This window comes from Phacochoerus africanus, chromosome 3 (genome assembly GCF_016906955.1).
Source record: "Phacochoerus africanus isolate WHEZ1 chromosome 3, ROS_Pafr_v1, whole genome shotgun sequence".
NCBI lineage: Eukaryota > Metazoa > Chordata > Mammalia > Artiodactyla > Suidae > Phacochoerus > Phacochoerus africanus.
In genome coordinates this window covers 296,420-312,526 of record NC_062546.1, presented here as the reverse complement: position 1 = coordinate 312,526, position 16,107 = coordinate 296,420, and the positions used below count along the sequence as shown (strand labels likewise).

Here is a 16,107-nt window from a genome sequence, read left to right as displayed (position 1 = left end):
GCTGGCTGTGGTGTTTCTGCTGGTGGGGGTTGTGTTGGAGGGAAGACTGATGGTCTAAGTTATGTTGTTTGGCTCCAGTTTAATGGCTACGCTGGGAGTCTCTTCTCCAGCGGGCCCTACGAGAAAGACGACGAGGAAGCCGATGCCATCTACGCAGCTCTGGACAAGAGGATGGATGAAAGAAGGAAGGAGAGGAGGTAAGACAAGCGATTGCTCTCCGTACTGTGTTAGCCAGCTTCTTAGAACAACTGTGTTCTGGGAGTTCTCGTACGGGGCAGCTGGCTCAGGATCTAGCACTGTCACAGCAGCAGCTCCAGTTGGATCCCTGGCCTTGGAACTTCCACATGCTGTTGGCGCAGGCCCCCCCGCCCCCCGCCCCGCCCCACAAAGAAAGTTCTGTTTTGGTTTATTTCTTTTTTTTTGTCTTTTTGCCTTTTCTAGGGCTGCACTGCGGCACATGGAGGTTCCCAGGCTAGGGGTCTAATTGGAGCTGTAGCCGCTGGCCTACACCACAGCCGCAGCAACATCACATCTGAACCGCATCTGTGACCTACACCACAGCTCCTGGCAACGCCAGATCCTTAACCCACTGAGTGAGGCCAAGGGATTGAACCTGAGTACTCGTGGATTCCAGTCAGATTCGTTTTCTGCCGAGCCATGGTCGGAACTCCAGGGGGAGTTTTTCAAAAGCATGTTATTGAGTTGATGTGTAGGAACTTGTGTGTGTGTATATGGTAATTAAGTGTGGTTTTGCATATTAAAGATGATTTGATTCCAATTTTCTGGAATTCGTTCATTTAGAAAACTTGAAGGAAAAAAAAAAAAGGAAAAAACCCCAAAACCTGAGTGAGAAGTTCCTTGGTGGCCTGGTGGTTAAGGATCTGGCATTGCCAACTGTTGTGGCACAGGTTTGATCCCTGGCCTGGGAACTTGCACATCCCGTGGCCAAAAAACAAACCGGAATCCTGAATGACATGGATACTTGTAGAGAATTGCTGTATTAACTGGTTTTAAGAAAGTGGTTGGCTTATGGAGTTCCCATCATGGTGCAGTGGAAATGAATCCGACTGGGAACCATGAGGTTGCGGGTTCGATCTCTGGCCTCGCTCAGTGGGTTAAGGATCTGGCGTTGCCGCGGGCTGTGGTGTAGGTTGAAGACGAGGCTCAGATCTGGCGTCGCTGTGGCTGTGGTGTAGGCCGGCAGCTACAGCTCTGATTAGACCCCTAGCCTGGGAACCTCCATATGCCATGGGTGCGGCCCTAGAAAGACAAGAGACTTAAGGAAAAACAAACAAAAACAAAACAAAACCAAAAAAACGCCAAAGAAAGTGGTTGGCTTCTGAAAACTGGTCACAATGCAAACACAGAAAGACAGGAAGAGTAGTGTGGCACACATGCCCCTGCTGCCACGTAGTCTCTACACTGTTTACAGTTCGCACGTCTGCCTCATCTGCACCTGCATGTGGTCTTTGTGGGGCCCCAGCACTGAGCAATATGTCTTGTTACCTGGTAGCCAGTCCGCATCCACTTTTCCCTGCTTGTCCCCACAGCATCATAGAGCAGCTTTTTTTTGGGGGGGGGGGCCGTACCTGTGGCATATGGAAGTTTCCAGGCTAAGGGTTGAATCGGAGCTGTAGCTGCCGGCCTACACCACAGCCACAGCAATGTCAGATACTTAACCCACTGAGCAAGGACAGGGATTGAACCCATGTCCTCATGGGTACTAGTTGGGTTCGTTACCGCTGAGCCACGACGGGAACTTCCGAGCTTTCTTTTCTAAGCCAGGACACAACTAGGACCCCTCATGGGCATGTCTCCTAGCCACCCCACCCCCCCAACTGCACCCCATCCCCCAGAATGGCTGCCTGTCTCCTCAGGGTGCCTTTGTACTGTCATGCTTTTAGCACTGCTTGGTGGAATGGAAATTGGATCCTGAGGCTTGATTTTTTAAAAATATTTATTTATTTAATTAACTTTTTTTATGGCCTCGTTCTCGGCATATGGATGTTCCCAGGCCAGGAATCAAACCTGTGCCACAGTAGTGTCATTGTTGGATCCTTAACCCACTGGGCCACAAGGGAACTCCCAGAGGCTTGATTAAAATCAGGTGGACTGTCTTTTGCCAGAAAACCCGACAGGTGCGTCTGTGTGTGTCTCGCCCCATCAGGAGCCATGATGACAGGCCACCTCCAGCCCGTGGAGGGTGTTTGTCCTTTCCAGGCGCATCATTTGTCGCCACACAGTCGGAGTCCTGTCTGAGCTCAGTGCTGGAACCTTGGCTCCTGGGCGGACATCGCACTGGTTTACTTAGTCACCATTTCCCATGGCTCTTTGTATCCACATGTGGCCTGGCCCCAAGTCACAGACCTGTCGGTTGTGGCAGTCGGAGCAGCCAGGCTTCTTGTTCGTTAGAAGGGAGCTCTCCTTTGAGGAGCGTTAGGTAAATTGAGTAGAGAGTTGGATGGGCAACTAGGACAGTGCTTCAGACTTGCTTCTGAGTTGAGTCTTCATAGGATGGCCCTGCCTTTGGAATTTTGTATAATTTTAAAGCAGTAAATATGCTTGTATTCAAATGCAAGTATTTATTGGAATAAGACAAAATTTGCTTTTATTTTAGTGGTTTCTGCATGTTTTCACCTGGTAGGGAATTGAGTTAATTTGTGAATGTGTCCGCTGTTGCCTTAAAATAGATTTGATTTAGCTGCTGAGTGTGTGGAACTATTCCGTTTTTTGGTGGTTTGATCAAGAAGTATAATAAAAGGCCTTTGTTTCAGAACGGACATGCAGTATTTCTAATGTGTGCACACACGTTTTATTTCCTAGGGAGCAAAGGGAGAAAGAAGAAATTGAGAAATACCGTATGGAGCGGCCCAAAATCCAGCAGCAGTTCTCAGATCTCAAAGTGAGCAGTCGGGTGGCACGCTGTTCCTGATGCCCTTCCCGAGAACCGAGGCTCAGGCGGAGTTGATGAGATTTTGCTGCCTCTGCCCTTTGTTTAATTCAGTGGGTGGAAGAAGGCCCCTGCTCCAGCGTGTTTAATATGTGTGTGTGTGTGTGTGTGTGTGTGTGTGTGTGTGTATGTAACAAGCCTCCGCTCTCCTCACTACAAAAGGTGGAACAAAGGGCTGAGTTTATTTGTAACTTTGTTTTATTTTAGTTTTTTGGTTTTTTTTTTTGTGTGTGTGTGTAACTTTATTTTTTATTTTATTTTATTATTTTATTTTTTTTTTTGCCATTTCTTGGGCTGCTCTCGCGGCATATGGAGGTTCCCAGGCTAGGGGTCGAATCGGAGCTGTAGCCTGCCGGCCTATGCCAGAGCCACAGCAGCGCGGGATCCGAGCCATGTCTGCAACCTACACCACAGCTCACAGCAACGCTGGATCATTAACCCACTGAGCAAGGGCAGGGACCGAACCCACAACCTCATGGTTCCTAGTCGGATTCGTGAACCACTGCGCCACGACGGGAACTCCTGTCTTTCTGACTGATTTCACTCAGTATGAGAGTCTCTAGTTCCATCCAAGTTGCTGCAACTGGCATTATTTTGTTCTTTTTTATGTCTGAGTCATATTCCATTGTGTATATATCCACCACATCTTCCTAATCCAATCGTCTGTTGATGGACGTTTGGGTTGTTTCCATGTCTTGGCTATTGTGAATTGTGCTGCAATCAACATACAGGTGCATGCGTCTTTTTTAAGGAAAGTTTTTTTTTCCAGATATAGGCCCAAGAGTGGGACTACTGGGTCATATGGTAGCTCTGTGTATAGATTTCTAAGGTATCTCCATAGTGTTTGTACCAGCTTACATTCCCACCAACAGTGCAGGAGGGTTCCCTTTTCTCTACACTCTCTCCAGTGTTTATTATTTGTGGACTTATTAATCACGGCCATTCTGACTGGTGTGAGGTGGTACCTCATGGCAGTTTTGATTTGCATTTCTCTAATAATCAGTGATGTTGAGCATTTTTTCCTGTTCTTGTTGGCCTTCTGTACATCTTCCTTGGAGAAATGTCTCTTCAGGTCTTTTGCCCACTTTTCCATTGGGTGGTTGGCTTTTTTGCTGTTGAGTTGTACAAGTTGCTTGTATATTCTAGAGATTAAGCCCTTGTCCGTTGCATCCTTTGAAGCTATTTTCTCCCATTTCGTAAGTTGTCTTTTTGTTTTCTTTTTGGTTGCCTTTGCTGTGCAAAAGCTTGTCAGTTTGATTAGGTCCCATCGGTTTATTTTTGCTCTTATTTCTGTTGCTTTGGGAGACTGACCTGAGAAAACATTCATAATAAGGTTGATGTCAGAGAGTGTTTTGCCTGTGTTCTCTTCCAGGAGTTTGAAGGTGTCTTGTCTTATATTTAAGTCTTTAAGCCATTTTGACTTTGTTTTCGTGCGTGGTGTGAGGGTGTGTTCTAGTTTCATTGATTTGCATGCAGCTGTTCAGATTTCCCAGCAATTCTTGCTGAAAAGACTGCCTTTTTCCCATTTTATGTTTTTGCCTCCTTTGTCCAAGATTAATTGACCGTAGGTGTCTGGGTTTCTTTCTGGGTTCTCTGTTCTGTTCCATTGGTCTGCATGTCTGTTTTTTGTTGTTGTTGTTGTTATTGTTGCTGTTGTTGTTGTTGCTATTTCTTGGGCCGCTCCCACGGCATACGGAGGTTCCCAGGCTAGGGGTCGAATCAGAGCTGTAGCCACCAGCCTACGCCAGAGCCACAGCAGCGCGGGATCCGAGCCGCATCTGCAACCTACACCACAGCGCACGGCAACGCCGGATCCTTAACCCACTGAGCAAGGGCAGGGACCGAACCCGCAACCTCATGGTTCCTAGTCGGATTCGTTAACCACTGCGCCATGACGGGAACTCCTGCATGTCTGTTTTGGTACCAGTACCACACTGTCTTGATGACTGTGGCTTTGTAATGTCGCCTGAAGTCTGGGAGAGTGATGCCTCCTGCTTGGTTTTTGTTCCTCGGGATTGCTTTGGCAATTCTGGGTCTTTTGTGCTTCCATATAAATTTTTGGATTGTTTGTTCTAGTTCTGTGAAAAATGTCATGGGTAATTTGATAGGGATTGCATTGAATCTGTAGATTGCTTTGGGTAGTATGGCCATTTTTACGATATTAATTTTTCCAGCCCAGAAGCATGGAGTATCTTTCCCTTTCTTTACATCTTCTTTAATTTTCTTGATTAATGTTTTACAGTTCTCAGCATATAAGTCCTTTACCTCCCTGGTCAGGTGTATTCCCAGGCATTTGATTTTTTGGGGTGCAATTTTAAAAGGTATTGCATTTTTTTATTCCTTTTCTACTACTTCATTGTTAGTATACAGAAATGTGACTGATTTCTGAATGTTAATCTTACATCCTACTACTTTGCTGAATCTGTTGATCAGTTCAGGTAGTTTTGGGGTTGAGTCCTTAGGGCTTTCTGTATATAGTATCATGTCATCTGCACACAGTGACAGTTTTACCTCTTCTCTTCCTATCTGGTTGCTTTTTATTTCTTTGGTTTGTCTGAGGGCTGTGGCCAGGACTTCCAGGACCATGTTGAAGAGCAGTGGTGACAGAGGACGTCCTTGTCTTGTTCCAGATTTGAGTGGAAAGACTTTCAGCTTGTCTCCATTGTTTCAGCTTTCTCCATTGGAGAAAGACTTTCAGCTTGTCTCCATTGAGTGTTATATTTGCTGTGGGTTTGTCGTAAATGGCTTTGATTGTGTTAAGGTGTGTTCCCTCTATACCCACTTTGGTGAGAGTTTTTATCATGAAGGGATGTTGGACCCGTCGTGTGCTTTTTCTGCATCTAGTGAGATGCTCGTGTGGTTTTTGACTTTTCTTTTGTTAATGTGGTGGATGACATTGATTGATTGGCATATGTTGAACCATCCTTGTGAACCTGGGATGAATGCCACCTGGTTGTGGTGTATGAGCTTTTTGATATGTTGTTGGATTTGGTTGGCTACAATTTTGCTGAGAATTTTTGCGTCTATATTCATCAAAGATAATGGCCGATCGTTGTCTTTTTTGGTGGTATCTTTGGTTTTAGAATTAGGGTGATGGTGGCATCATAGAATGTCTTCGGGAGTGTGCCTTCTTCAGCATTTTGGAATAGTTTAGGGAGGGTGGGGATAGGTTCCTCTTTGTAGGTTTTTTTTTTTTGTCTTTTGTCTTTTTTTTTTGTTGTTGTTGTTGTTGTTGTTGTTGCTATTTCTTGGGCCGCTCCCGCGGCATATGGAGGTTCCCAGGCTAGGGGTCTAATCGGAGCTGTAGCCACCGGCCTACGCCAGAGCCACAGCAACGCGGGATCCGAGCCGCGTCTGCAACCTACACCACAGCTCACGGCAACACCGGATCGTTAACCCACTGAGCAAGGGCAGGGACCGAACCTGAAACCTCATGGTTCCTAGTCGGATTCGTTAACCACTGCGCCACGACGGGAACTCCCTCTTTGTAGGTTTGGTAGAATTCACCTGTGAAGCCATCTGGTCCTGGACTTTTATTTGTGATGAGTGTTTTTATGACATCATCAATTTCATTTCTAGGGTCAGTCTGTTTAGTTGATCTATTTCTTCTTGACTCGGTTTTGCCAGGCTGTAGGTCCTTAGAAAGTCGTCCGTCTCTTCTAGGTTGTCACATTTGTTGGCGTACAGTTGTTCGTGGTGTTCTCTCACGGTTTTCTGTGTTTCCGCAGTATCCGTTGTGACTTCTCAGGTTTTCTTTTCTTTTTTTGTCGCCGCACTTGCAGCATGTGGAAGTTCCCAGGGCAGGGATCGAATCCGAGCTGCAGTGCTGGATACCTAACCCACTGCACCAGGCTGGGGATTGAACACGTGCTGCTGCAGAGATGACGCTGGATGGTAACCCACTCCTAATGGAGCCACAGCAGAAACTCCAGACATCAGTTTTTTTAAATTATGTCCTTTGAGTTTTGACAGAACAATTTGTGCCTGAGTGAAGTAGAGCAACTCCAACAAATTGACTTTTCTAAGTGAAGTAGATGGCGCTTTCTGCGTGGGATGGATGGCGCTTTCTTTTTTTTTTTTTTTGTCTTTTTACCTTTTCTAGGGCCGCTCCCTCGGCATGTGGAGGTTCCCAGGCTAGGGGTCCAATCGGAGCTGTAGCCGCCGGCCTGCGCCAGAGCCACAGCAACGCAGGATCCGAGCCGCGTCTGCAGCCTACACCACAGCTCACAGCAACGCCGGATCCTTAACCCACTGAGCAAGGGCAGGGATCGAACCCGCAACCCCATGGTTCCTAGTCGGATTCGTCAACCACTGCGCCACAGTGGGAACTCCGGGTGGCGCTTTCTGTGTGGGGAGGATGAGGCTTTCTGTGTGGGAGTAGATGGCCGTTTCTGTGTCGGGGTCCTTTCTTAAGGCAAAATGGTTTGGGGGTGGTGTAAGGGAGAACACAGGTTTTCTTGTGGGTGTGAACTTCTGCCAGAGTGAATGTTTCTGGGGCGGGTGTTTCTAGAGGAAGTTGGCAGAAGTCACAGAGGAAGAGTGGCTGAGCATCCCTGAGGTTGGCGATGCCAGGAACAAACGCCAGCGGAACCCGCGCTATGAGAAGCTGACCCCTGTTCCTGACAGTTTCTTTGCCAAACACTTGCAGACTGGAGAGAACCACACTTCAGTGGATCCCCGACAAACTGTGAGGCTCCACAGAGGAGGCAAATGGGGCTCCTTTGGCCTGTCGGGTGGGTCGGCAGGGAGCCCGGGGAGGCGCCGGGTTGGGGCGCGTGCTCCTGCAGCGCAGCAGCTGTGCCGCGGCTGCGTCTGGCTGCCCAGCGGCTCGCATGCCAGGCCCCCATGGAAAGATTTCAGGGAGATGAACATCTTCAGCCTGAGTACACAAGCCGGCCTTTTGTCCTGTCTCCCTCCAGCAATTTGGAGGTCTGAACACCCCCTATCCAGGCGGACTGAACACCCCCTACCCAGGCGGGATGACCCCTGGTTTGATGACACCTGGCACAGGTGAGCTGGACATGAGGAAGATCGGCCAAGCCAGGAACACTCTGATGGACATGCGGCTGAGCCAGGTGAGAGTTTGTGTCATGTGCTGTTTTCCTGCAGGTTGTATTAACAGTTTTGGGGGTTTTGACTGTTAACCTAATGTATACTTGGGAAGAGTTCCTCTTTTGAAGTGCTTTGTCTCTCGGTAAGCAGACCTGTGACGTGTACGGTCCCCTGTCCTGGTACAGAGAGAGGCAGGGTTCTACAGTGAGCCTGGTCCATGCACCTGCTTGGGGGGCGGGCACAGGTGCAGGGCACTATGTGTCAGCAGCAAAGGGCCAGCCTGGTGTGGCTGTGCTGCCCTCGGGGCCTGGGGTCTGTCACAGGTGACAGGGCTGCCTGAGAAGCAGACCAAACCAAGGCCCTCAGGACAAGCCACGTGCTTCCCGTGGATGTAGCTTCACGCCTCCTTCTTTACACACCCCCGCTTTCTTCTCGCACTCTGGTCAGTGGTTGTGACCCTTGTGGGGGTGCACTTGGCTCAGTGCTTTAGGCAGTGACCCCGGCAGCGGGGAGCCCTTTCGCGCGACATGCACATCGGAAACCAGGAAGGAAGATACTCTCACCTTAGACAGCGTAGAAATTGAAAACTTTTGCACAATAGAGGAAGCACTGTAAAGTCAAAAGAACCAACACATTGGGAGAGTCACCACGCACATGAGAGCCAGACCCAAAGTGGCCTATGTGTTGGAGAAAGTACATCCACGCGGATGCATTGGCACCTGCCTAGGATGCGTCCAGGGCTACACACCCACGCCACAGGGAATGCTTTTTGTTAAACATTTATACTGAAAAATTTCACCCGTGCTTTGAAATAGAAAAATAGCAGAGTGAACGACTCAACCTGGTGCGGTAGGAAACTTAAATTTTGATTGAGCTTTTGTTGTACTTTGAATTTTTTATGGGGAGCAAAATTTTACAGTTAAACAGTAGCTTCAGGGAGTTCCTGTCGTGGTGCAGTGGAAACGAATCCGACTAGGAACCGTGAGGTTGCGGGTTTGATCCCTGGCCTTGCTCAGTGGGTTAAGGATCTGGCGTTGCCGTGAGCTGTGGTGTAGGTTGCAGACACGGCTCGGATCCCGCGTTGCTGTGGCTGTGGTGCAGGCCGGCAGCTACAGCTCCCATTAGACCCCTAGCCTGGGAAGCTCCATATGCCGTGGGTGTGGCCCTAGAAAAGACAAAACAAACAAACAAACAAACAAACGAGTAGCTTACAGATCTGAAATTGCACATGTTTTCATGTTACTAGACGTGTATTTTATAAGCTGGAGAGTAGTTCCTGGTCAGTGTTATGATTTAATCTTTGATTGATGGACTTTTTAAGTTGTTTCTACTTTTTCTGTGATTACAAACCATGTTTTGGTAAACTCGTGCCTCTATCTTTGTAGGTGCAGGTAAACATTTTTGTAGTATCTTTGAAAAGGAGTTGTCAGAGCAGCCTGTTTTCACTTAAGTACCAAATCGCCTCTGAGAGGCGTGGTGCTGCACACTCGCGGTCGGGGGCTGCCTGTGTGATCAGAGGGGCTTTGTCGGAGAGCCGGAGCCCCTCCCCTCCAGCAAGCCTCCAGTCGGTGTGCTTGCTTCGTGGGGAAGTTGCGTGTCTCTGGCAGGTATTCCATGAAAAGTTTTTTTTTTCTTTTTTTTTTTTTGTCTTTTTGCTATTTTTTTGGGCCGCTCCCACGGCATATGGAGGTTCCCAGGCAAGGGGTCGAATTGAAGCTGTAGCCCCTGGCTGACGCCAGAGCCACAGCAACGCGGGATCCGAGCCGCGTCTGCAACCTACACCACAGCTCACGGCAACGCCGGATTGTTAACCCACTGAGCAAGGGCAGGGACCGAACCCGCAACCTCATGGTTCCTAGTCGGATTCGTTAACCACTGCGCCACGACGGGAACTCCCATGAAAAGTTTTTGTCACTTGCCTATTACCTTCTCAGGTTTGTTTTAACACAGTTGGCGTCTGTGCTGCGTGGATCTACCTTGTTTTTCTCTGAAAAACCTTGTTTTTCTCTGAAAAAAAACCTTGATTGTGTGGGGTTTTTTTGGGGGGGGGGCACACCCATGGCATATGGAAGTTCCCAGGCTGGGGGTCAAATCGCAGCTACAGTTCATGGCAATGCCAGATCCTTAACCTACCGGGTGAGGCCAGGGATCAAACCCACATCCTCATGGATACTAGTTGGGTTCATTACTGCTGAACCACAATGGGAACCATCTTATTTTTAAAATTTTTAAAAAATTACCCCCCCCCCCGCACTAGAGGCAGATGTAAGTTCCTAGGCCAGGGGTTGGATCTGAGCCACAGCTTTGGCCTGTATCACAACTGTGACAATGCTGGGCCCACCACACCACCTCAGACACTGCAGATGTGTTTTAGTTTCAGATTCTGTGTGTTCACTGCTCATGTGTAGGGTGGCGATTGACTCTTGTATGTTAATATATCCTGTGGCCTGGCTGTAGGTACTTATTTTTTTTTATTTTTATTTTTTTTGCCTTTTCTAGGGCCGCACCCGTGGCATATGGAGGTTCCCAGGCTAGGGGTCCAATTGGAGCTACAGCTGCCGGCTTTCACCACCACCACAGCAACGCCAGATCCAAGCTTCGTCTTCGACTTACACCACAGGTCACGGCAATGCCGGATCCTTAACCCACTGAGCAAGGCCAGGGATCGAACCTGCAACCTCATTGTTCCTAGTCAGATTCGTTAACCACTGAGCCATGACGGGAACTCCTTGGGAGCTTTTTTTGATTCCTTTATTTTTTACACAGATAATCAAGTCGTCTGCAAACAAAGGGAGTTTTTATTTCTTCCTTCCCATCTGTTTCCCTTTCATCTTTTTCTTGTCTTTGTGTATTTTTGCCCATTTATTACTCAGAGATTTTCCTTGTTATCATGGTAACTTGGACAGCTTTAGAGAATGGTATGATGAAATGAGCAATCTAACTTTACCATTTCTAGGTTTCACTCATGCTTAGATGGATCTTTCTTTTTTTTTCTTTTGCTTTTTAGGGCCTCACCTGCAGCACATGGAAATTCCCAGGCTAGGGGTATAATCGGAGCTGGCCGACACCACAGCTCACGCCAACACCGGATCCTTAACCCGCCGAGCGAGGCCAGGGATCAAATCCACAACCTTGTGTTCCTAGTCGGATTCGTTTCCACTGCACCACAACAGGAACTCCTAGATGGATCTTTCTCATGTTCAGTTAGATTTCCCCCCCCGCCCCCGCCGGGACTTCTATGGATTTCTTTTTTAAAATATAAGTCTTTGTCTTGTATACATGTAACTAGCTTGTTATCACTACAAACTCTGGTCTGAGTTACAGTTGTTTTCTTACTTTAAAAGTTTCCAGGAGTTCCCGTCGTGGCGCAGTGGTTAACGAATCCGACTAGGAACCATGAGGTTGCGGGTTCGGTCCCTGCCCTTGCTCAGTGGGTTAACAATCCGGCGTTGCCGTGAGCTGTGGTGGAGGTCGCAGATGCGGCTCGGATCCCGCGTTGCTGTGGCTCTGGCATAGGCCGGTGGCTACAGCTCTGATTCGACCCCTCGCCTGGGAATCTCCATATGCTGCGGGAGCGGCCCGAGAAATAGCAAAAAGACAAAAAAAAAAAAGGTCTAAAAGTTTCCAGGAGTTCCCAGGTTGCTCATCAGGTCAATAGCCTGTGTTGTCATGGCTGTGGTTCGCCTTTGATCCCTGGGCCTAGAACTTGCACATGCCATGGGCACGGCCAAAAAAGAGTTTCCCTACCCACTGGTGGTTGGGACGCTGGGAAGGGGCTCCAGGGGTCCTCCAGCTGCTCCCTTCCAGGCGTTCCTGGCTCCGTCTGACTGCTTGGCCTGGCCTGTCTTGCAGGTGTCCGACTCAGTGAGTGGGCAGACGGTGGTCGACCCCAAAGGCTACCTGACGGACTTGAATTCCATGATCCCAACCCACGGAGGGGACATCAAGTGAGAGTCCTGCAGAACCGGTGGCTAGGGTGGGCTCAGGTTGCCGAGAACAGTTTGGATTTTATTTTAAAAATATGCGGCCAATCTGGCGTAGGCTGGCAGCTACGGCTCCGATTCGACCCCTAGCCTGGGAACCTCCATATGCCTCAGGAGCAGCCCTAGAAGAGGCAAAAAGACAAAAAAAAAAAAAGGGAGCCAAAATAGGATGTGGATATTCTGAGTCATACACGTTGGAGTAGTTCGACCTCCTGATTATAATAGCTCTGTATCCACTCACTGTGGACGTTAAGGGCGTTACAGGGAACACGCCAAAGCTGTGCGCATGCCGAGTCAGCCGGCAGCTTGCTAGCTGTGTCCCAGGCTCCTGGCCCTGGCCCCATGCTCAGCCTGGCACCTGAAGTGGTCTCAGAGCCTGTCTGCATGGATGTTGCGTGGAGCGTGCAGACCGAGTTGGACGTGGTTATGTCCCCTGGGGTGTCGGATCTGACCGTTCCCTTGCTGGGTCTGTACGGGCACCCTCCTGTGCTCCGGGCATGCCCTCGGCGGGTGGCAGCCTGACCCTCTGCTTCCTCGCCCTCACAGTGACATCAAGAAGGCGCGACTCCTCCTCAAGTCTGTGCGGGAGACAAACCCTCACCACCCGCCAGCCTGGATCGCATCGGCCCGCCTGGAGGAGGTCACCGGGAAGCTGCAAGTAGCTCGGAACCTCATTATGAAGGGGACAGAGATGTGCCCCAAGGTAGGGTGCTCCCCGGGGAGGCTGTGCGGTGCCCGAGGGCCCCCGGCGTCCTGCTGTGTGCGTGGCCTCCCTCCGGTGTGGAAGCCGCAGGCGGTGGGACGGCGGGGAGCAGGGCAGAGCGGGACAGAGCTGCCTGTTTTCGCCGGCGCTGGGTGCCGAGCTCCGCTCTTTCCTAGCAGCATAAGCCTGGCGAGAGAGTAGAGCTGGGTGGCCCTCCTGCCTCCCCGGTGCTGGGAGCCTGGACGTGGACACTATCGTAGGAATGTTCCAGAACTTCTTTTTGGAAGCAGATGGATTAGACAAGCCCTAGGAAGTCTTGCGAGACCCTCTGAGTGACCATCGCTTCCTCTGAGGCCAGGGGTGCGCTTACAGCTGAGGGCGCCCTATGAGTTTCCTGGGACGTTAGGCATAAAGCGTGACCTCCCAGGCAGAGGCACGGCCACCTTGTCCGGGTCTTGACTTCCTGTCCCTGAGGGCCTGCTGTTCCTTTCGGACCCGGACAGATGTGCTGTAGCCACATTCCCGTGCGTTGGTGTGGCAGGGGGTCTCAGGAGCAGGCTTTTTTGCTTGAATGTAAGACCCAGGGTGCCCGGACCTGGTGAACCGGCCCTCCTGTTTCCCGAGCGTGGGCTGCACTTGGCGGGGGCGGGCGGCTGCTCCCGCGCGGCTCTCAGCCTGCACGTGCCCTCACTGCTCCGTTGTTTTCCCCACAGAGCGAAGACGTCTGGCTGGAGGCAGCCAGGCTGCAGCCTGGGGACACAGCCAAGGCTGTGGTGGCCCAGGCTGTCCGTCACCTCCCCCAGTCTGTTCGGATTTACATCAGAGCTGCAGAGCTGGAAACAGACATTCGCGCCAAGAAGCGGGTTCTTCGGAAAGGTGAGCCTCCCCTGGGGAGCCGTCGGGGCATGGCAGCCGGACTTTGCCCCCCCAGGGTGAAGGGCGTTTGCCCCCTCCGCCCCGGTGCGGGGAACTCGCGCCTGGCTCCTCTGCTGCTTGCTGGGGCTTCTACCCCGGGGCCCTGCGTCGGGGAGACCCCACCTGGTGGAGGTGCCTTTTCCTGCTGTGACCTTGAAGGAGTTGGGCGGCCGCTCTGAGGCCCCAGCTCTCCTCACGCTGTGTCGGGGTGAGGGTGGTGCTGGCCTCAGAGTGGCTCCCGAGGGCTCGGTGAGCCGAGGAGTGAAGGGCAGGGGGCCTTGAGGGGGCCGAGTGGCTGTGTGCCTCCCTGTCTCAGGCCGTGTCTTACCCGGCTGGCTGGTCCCACCTGAGCGGCGCCTTTAAATTTAAACGCCTTCCTGTTGAAGCCCCTGCCAGGCAGCGTGTTGGCAGCGTGCGCCTTTGGCTCTCATCGCTCTGAACTGTTTGCACGCCAGGGAAACCGAGTCCAGCCCGGAGCCACTGCCAAGGTGGAGCATTCGTGGCTCGTTTGCTTTTCATTACTGCAGAGCTGAGAAAAGAGCCGTTCGCTCCTGTCGCCAGCACTGTGTGGTAGACACACTTTGACCTTGGTTCTGGAGGCCAGCAGCCGAAGGTCAGAGGGCTGATCCGGAGCGGGTCGGAGCCTGGGCGCGTGGCTTCCTCTACCTGAATCTGTAGCCGGGGGAAGCGCGACGTGTTTTGTGGACTGGAGGGCAGTTTGCAGTGGGAGGTTTCCAGCTCTTGTTTTTGTGGCGTGTGGAGGGAGCTGTCAGAAGGAGGCACGTGCTGGCAGATGGGCAGGGCTTCCAGCCACGGATTCGGACCCCACCGTCCAGGTTGTTGGCAGGCCCAGGCGGTGGCCGCCTCGCGCGGGGCCCTGACTGCGTGAACGTGCCGTGTGCCTGTGAGCGTGTCTTCCTCTCTCCGGCCTGGTTTCATGATTGCAGCCGTGCTGCACGGCAGTGCTCAGAGCCAGTCTTTTAAAGTGAGGCCAGGAGCAGAAAGTTCGCACCTGTCTTGGTTTATAGAAATCAGCACACTTCTTTCCAGCCAGGAAACTGCTCTCTAATGACAAACACATTAGACTCCGGGTAATTAGCTCTGTTTGTTCAGGAAAAAGCTCTGCTGAGCTTCCCCTGCCACGTGTGATGAATGGTCAGCATGTCTTTGTGCCCCTCCCTGTTCACCCCCAGATTACCAGTTGGCCTCAGATGTGGACAGAGGACCGGGCGTGGCGGGCCCGCAGGGCAGCGGGGTGCTTGCTTTCCAGGCCTCTTGGCTCTGCTCTCCCTCAGGCGTCGCTAAGGTGGGGTGAGCGGCGCGCCCTGGCCCTGGCCCTGCCCCGTCCTTAGGGGGCTTCCACGAAGAGCCCTCTTCCTCCCGGTGCCTGGGGCAGAGCTCTCGGTGCCCGGGACAGCGACTGCTGGCGGGATCTGATGTTGGAGAACTCAGGTGACAGTTGCTTCCTTCGGTGGCCGAGGCGCACGCCGTGGCGGCCCTGTGTCTGTGAGCCCCGGGCCCCTGGCCCTTTGTTGGGAGAACCTGAGGCCTGGGAGGCCGCGCGGCGTCAGCGTGTGGCGTGATCTCGAGCCGCAGCTGTCCCCTGTCAGGGCGCCGCGAGCCCCGCGCTTGCCCTGATGGTGCGAGGCTGCTTCCCTGCTGATTGTGCAGACGCCGAACAGGGGAGCTCCACGCTCTGGTCCCTGAAGCCTGGCTGCCTCCCGTGGCTCTGCCTGTGCCCACGGGACACACCGCGAGTCCTTCCCTCGGGGCCAGGGCTATCCGTGTGGATGGTGCTCTTGCCGCTGGGCTGTCCCTCTCGCCCTGGCAGCCACAGCTTCTGGAGATGGCCTTGACCTGGCATGGTAGCTGGTCTCTGGGCAAGAGCTGGATGGGTCAGCGGTGCTTGGCTTCAGCTCTAGTCCTGGGGACTGTTGAGGAAATGCAGACAGGGTCCTGGGAGTCCCACCCGTGCTGGGTGACCGGGACCCTGGCTGACATTCTGCCGTACCCTGGAGACAAGAGTGCAGGCCACCCCTGGTGGGGTGCAGCAAAGGGAGGCGGAGCGCGGGGGGGCCGGGCCTCCCTGTCTGGCTGTCACTCTCGAAGGGGCTGTCCCCTTAGGGCTGCCATCCTGGTCTCCCCTCCCCCATGTGGTGACAGTGCCATCTCGCTGTGGGAGTCAGGGCTCACCTCTCCCGCCAGGGCTGGAGGCTGGAGGATGGGTCAGCCCCAGGGTTCAGTGCGGTGGGACCATGGCCTCCACAGCCAAGCTGAACGGTGTGGGCAGCGGGCTCCCCCAGGGACTGGGAGGCACAGCTGGAGCCCTGCCTGTCTCGCAGGTGTCACCTCCTGTGAGGTTTCCCTGCCGTCGTGCTGTGTGTCGGCCGTTGGTCTCAATGGCAGCATAGTCCGGCCAGGGCGCCCAGGGGCCAGGCCCTTGGCTGGGGGGTGCGACGGGTGGCCCTGCAGATGGTGGTGCAGCCAGGGCACTGCCGGGGGGG

The 16,107-nt window shown here is 52.3% G+C and overlaps 1 protein-coding gene across 1 annotated transcript in view; it reads left to right on the top strand.

Annotated features, from left to right (window-relative positions):
* Positions 1–16,107, top strand: part of PRPF6 (pre-mRNA processing factor 6) — a 43,577-nt gene that overhangs the window by 3,787 nt on the left and 23,683 nt on the right. The window contains exons 3-9 of the mRNA XM_047770579.1: positions 79–197; positions 2,824–2,902; positions 7,461–7,637; positions 7,870–8,025; positions 11,855–11,949; positions 12,532–12,688; positions 13,402–13,564. Coding sequence (XP_047626535.1) covers positions 79–197; positions 2,824–2,902; positions 7,461–7,637; positions 7,870–8,025; positions 11,855–11,949; positions 12,532–12,688; positions 13,402–13,564 — 946 coding nt within the window. The remainder of the gene's footprint in view (positions 1–78; positions 198–2,823; positions 2,903–7,460; positions 7,638–7,869; positions 8,026–11,854; positions 11,950–12,531; positions 12,689–13,401; positions 13,565–16,107) is intronic.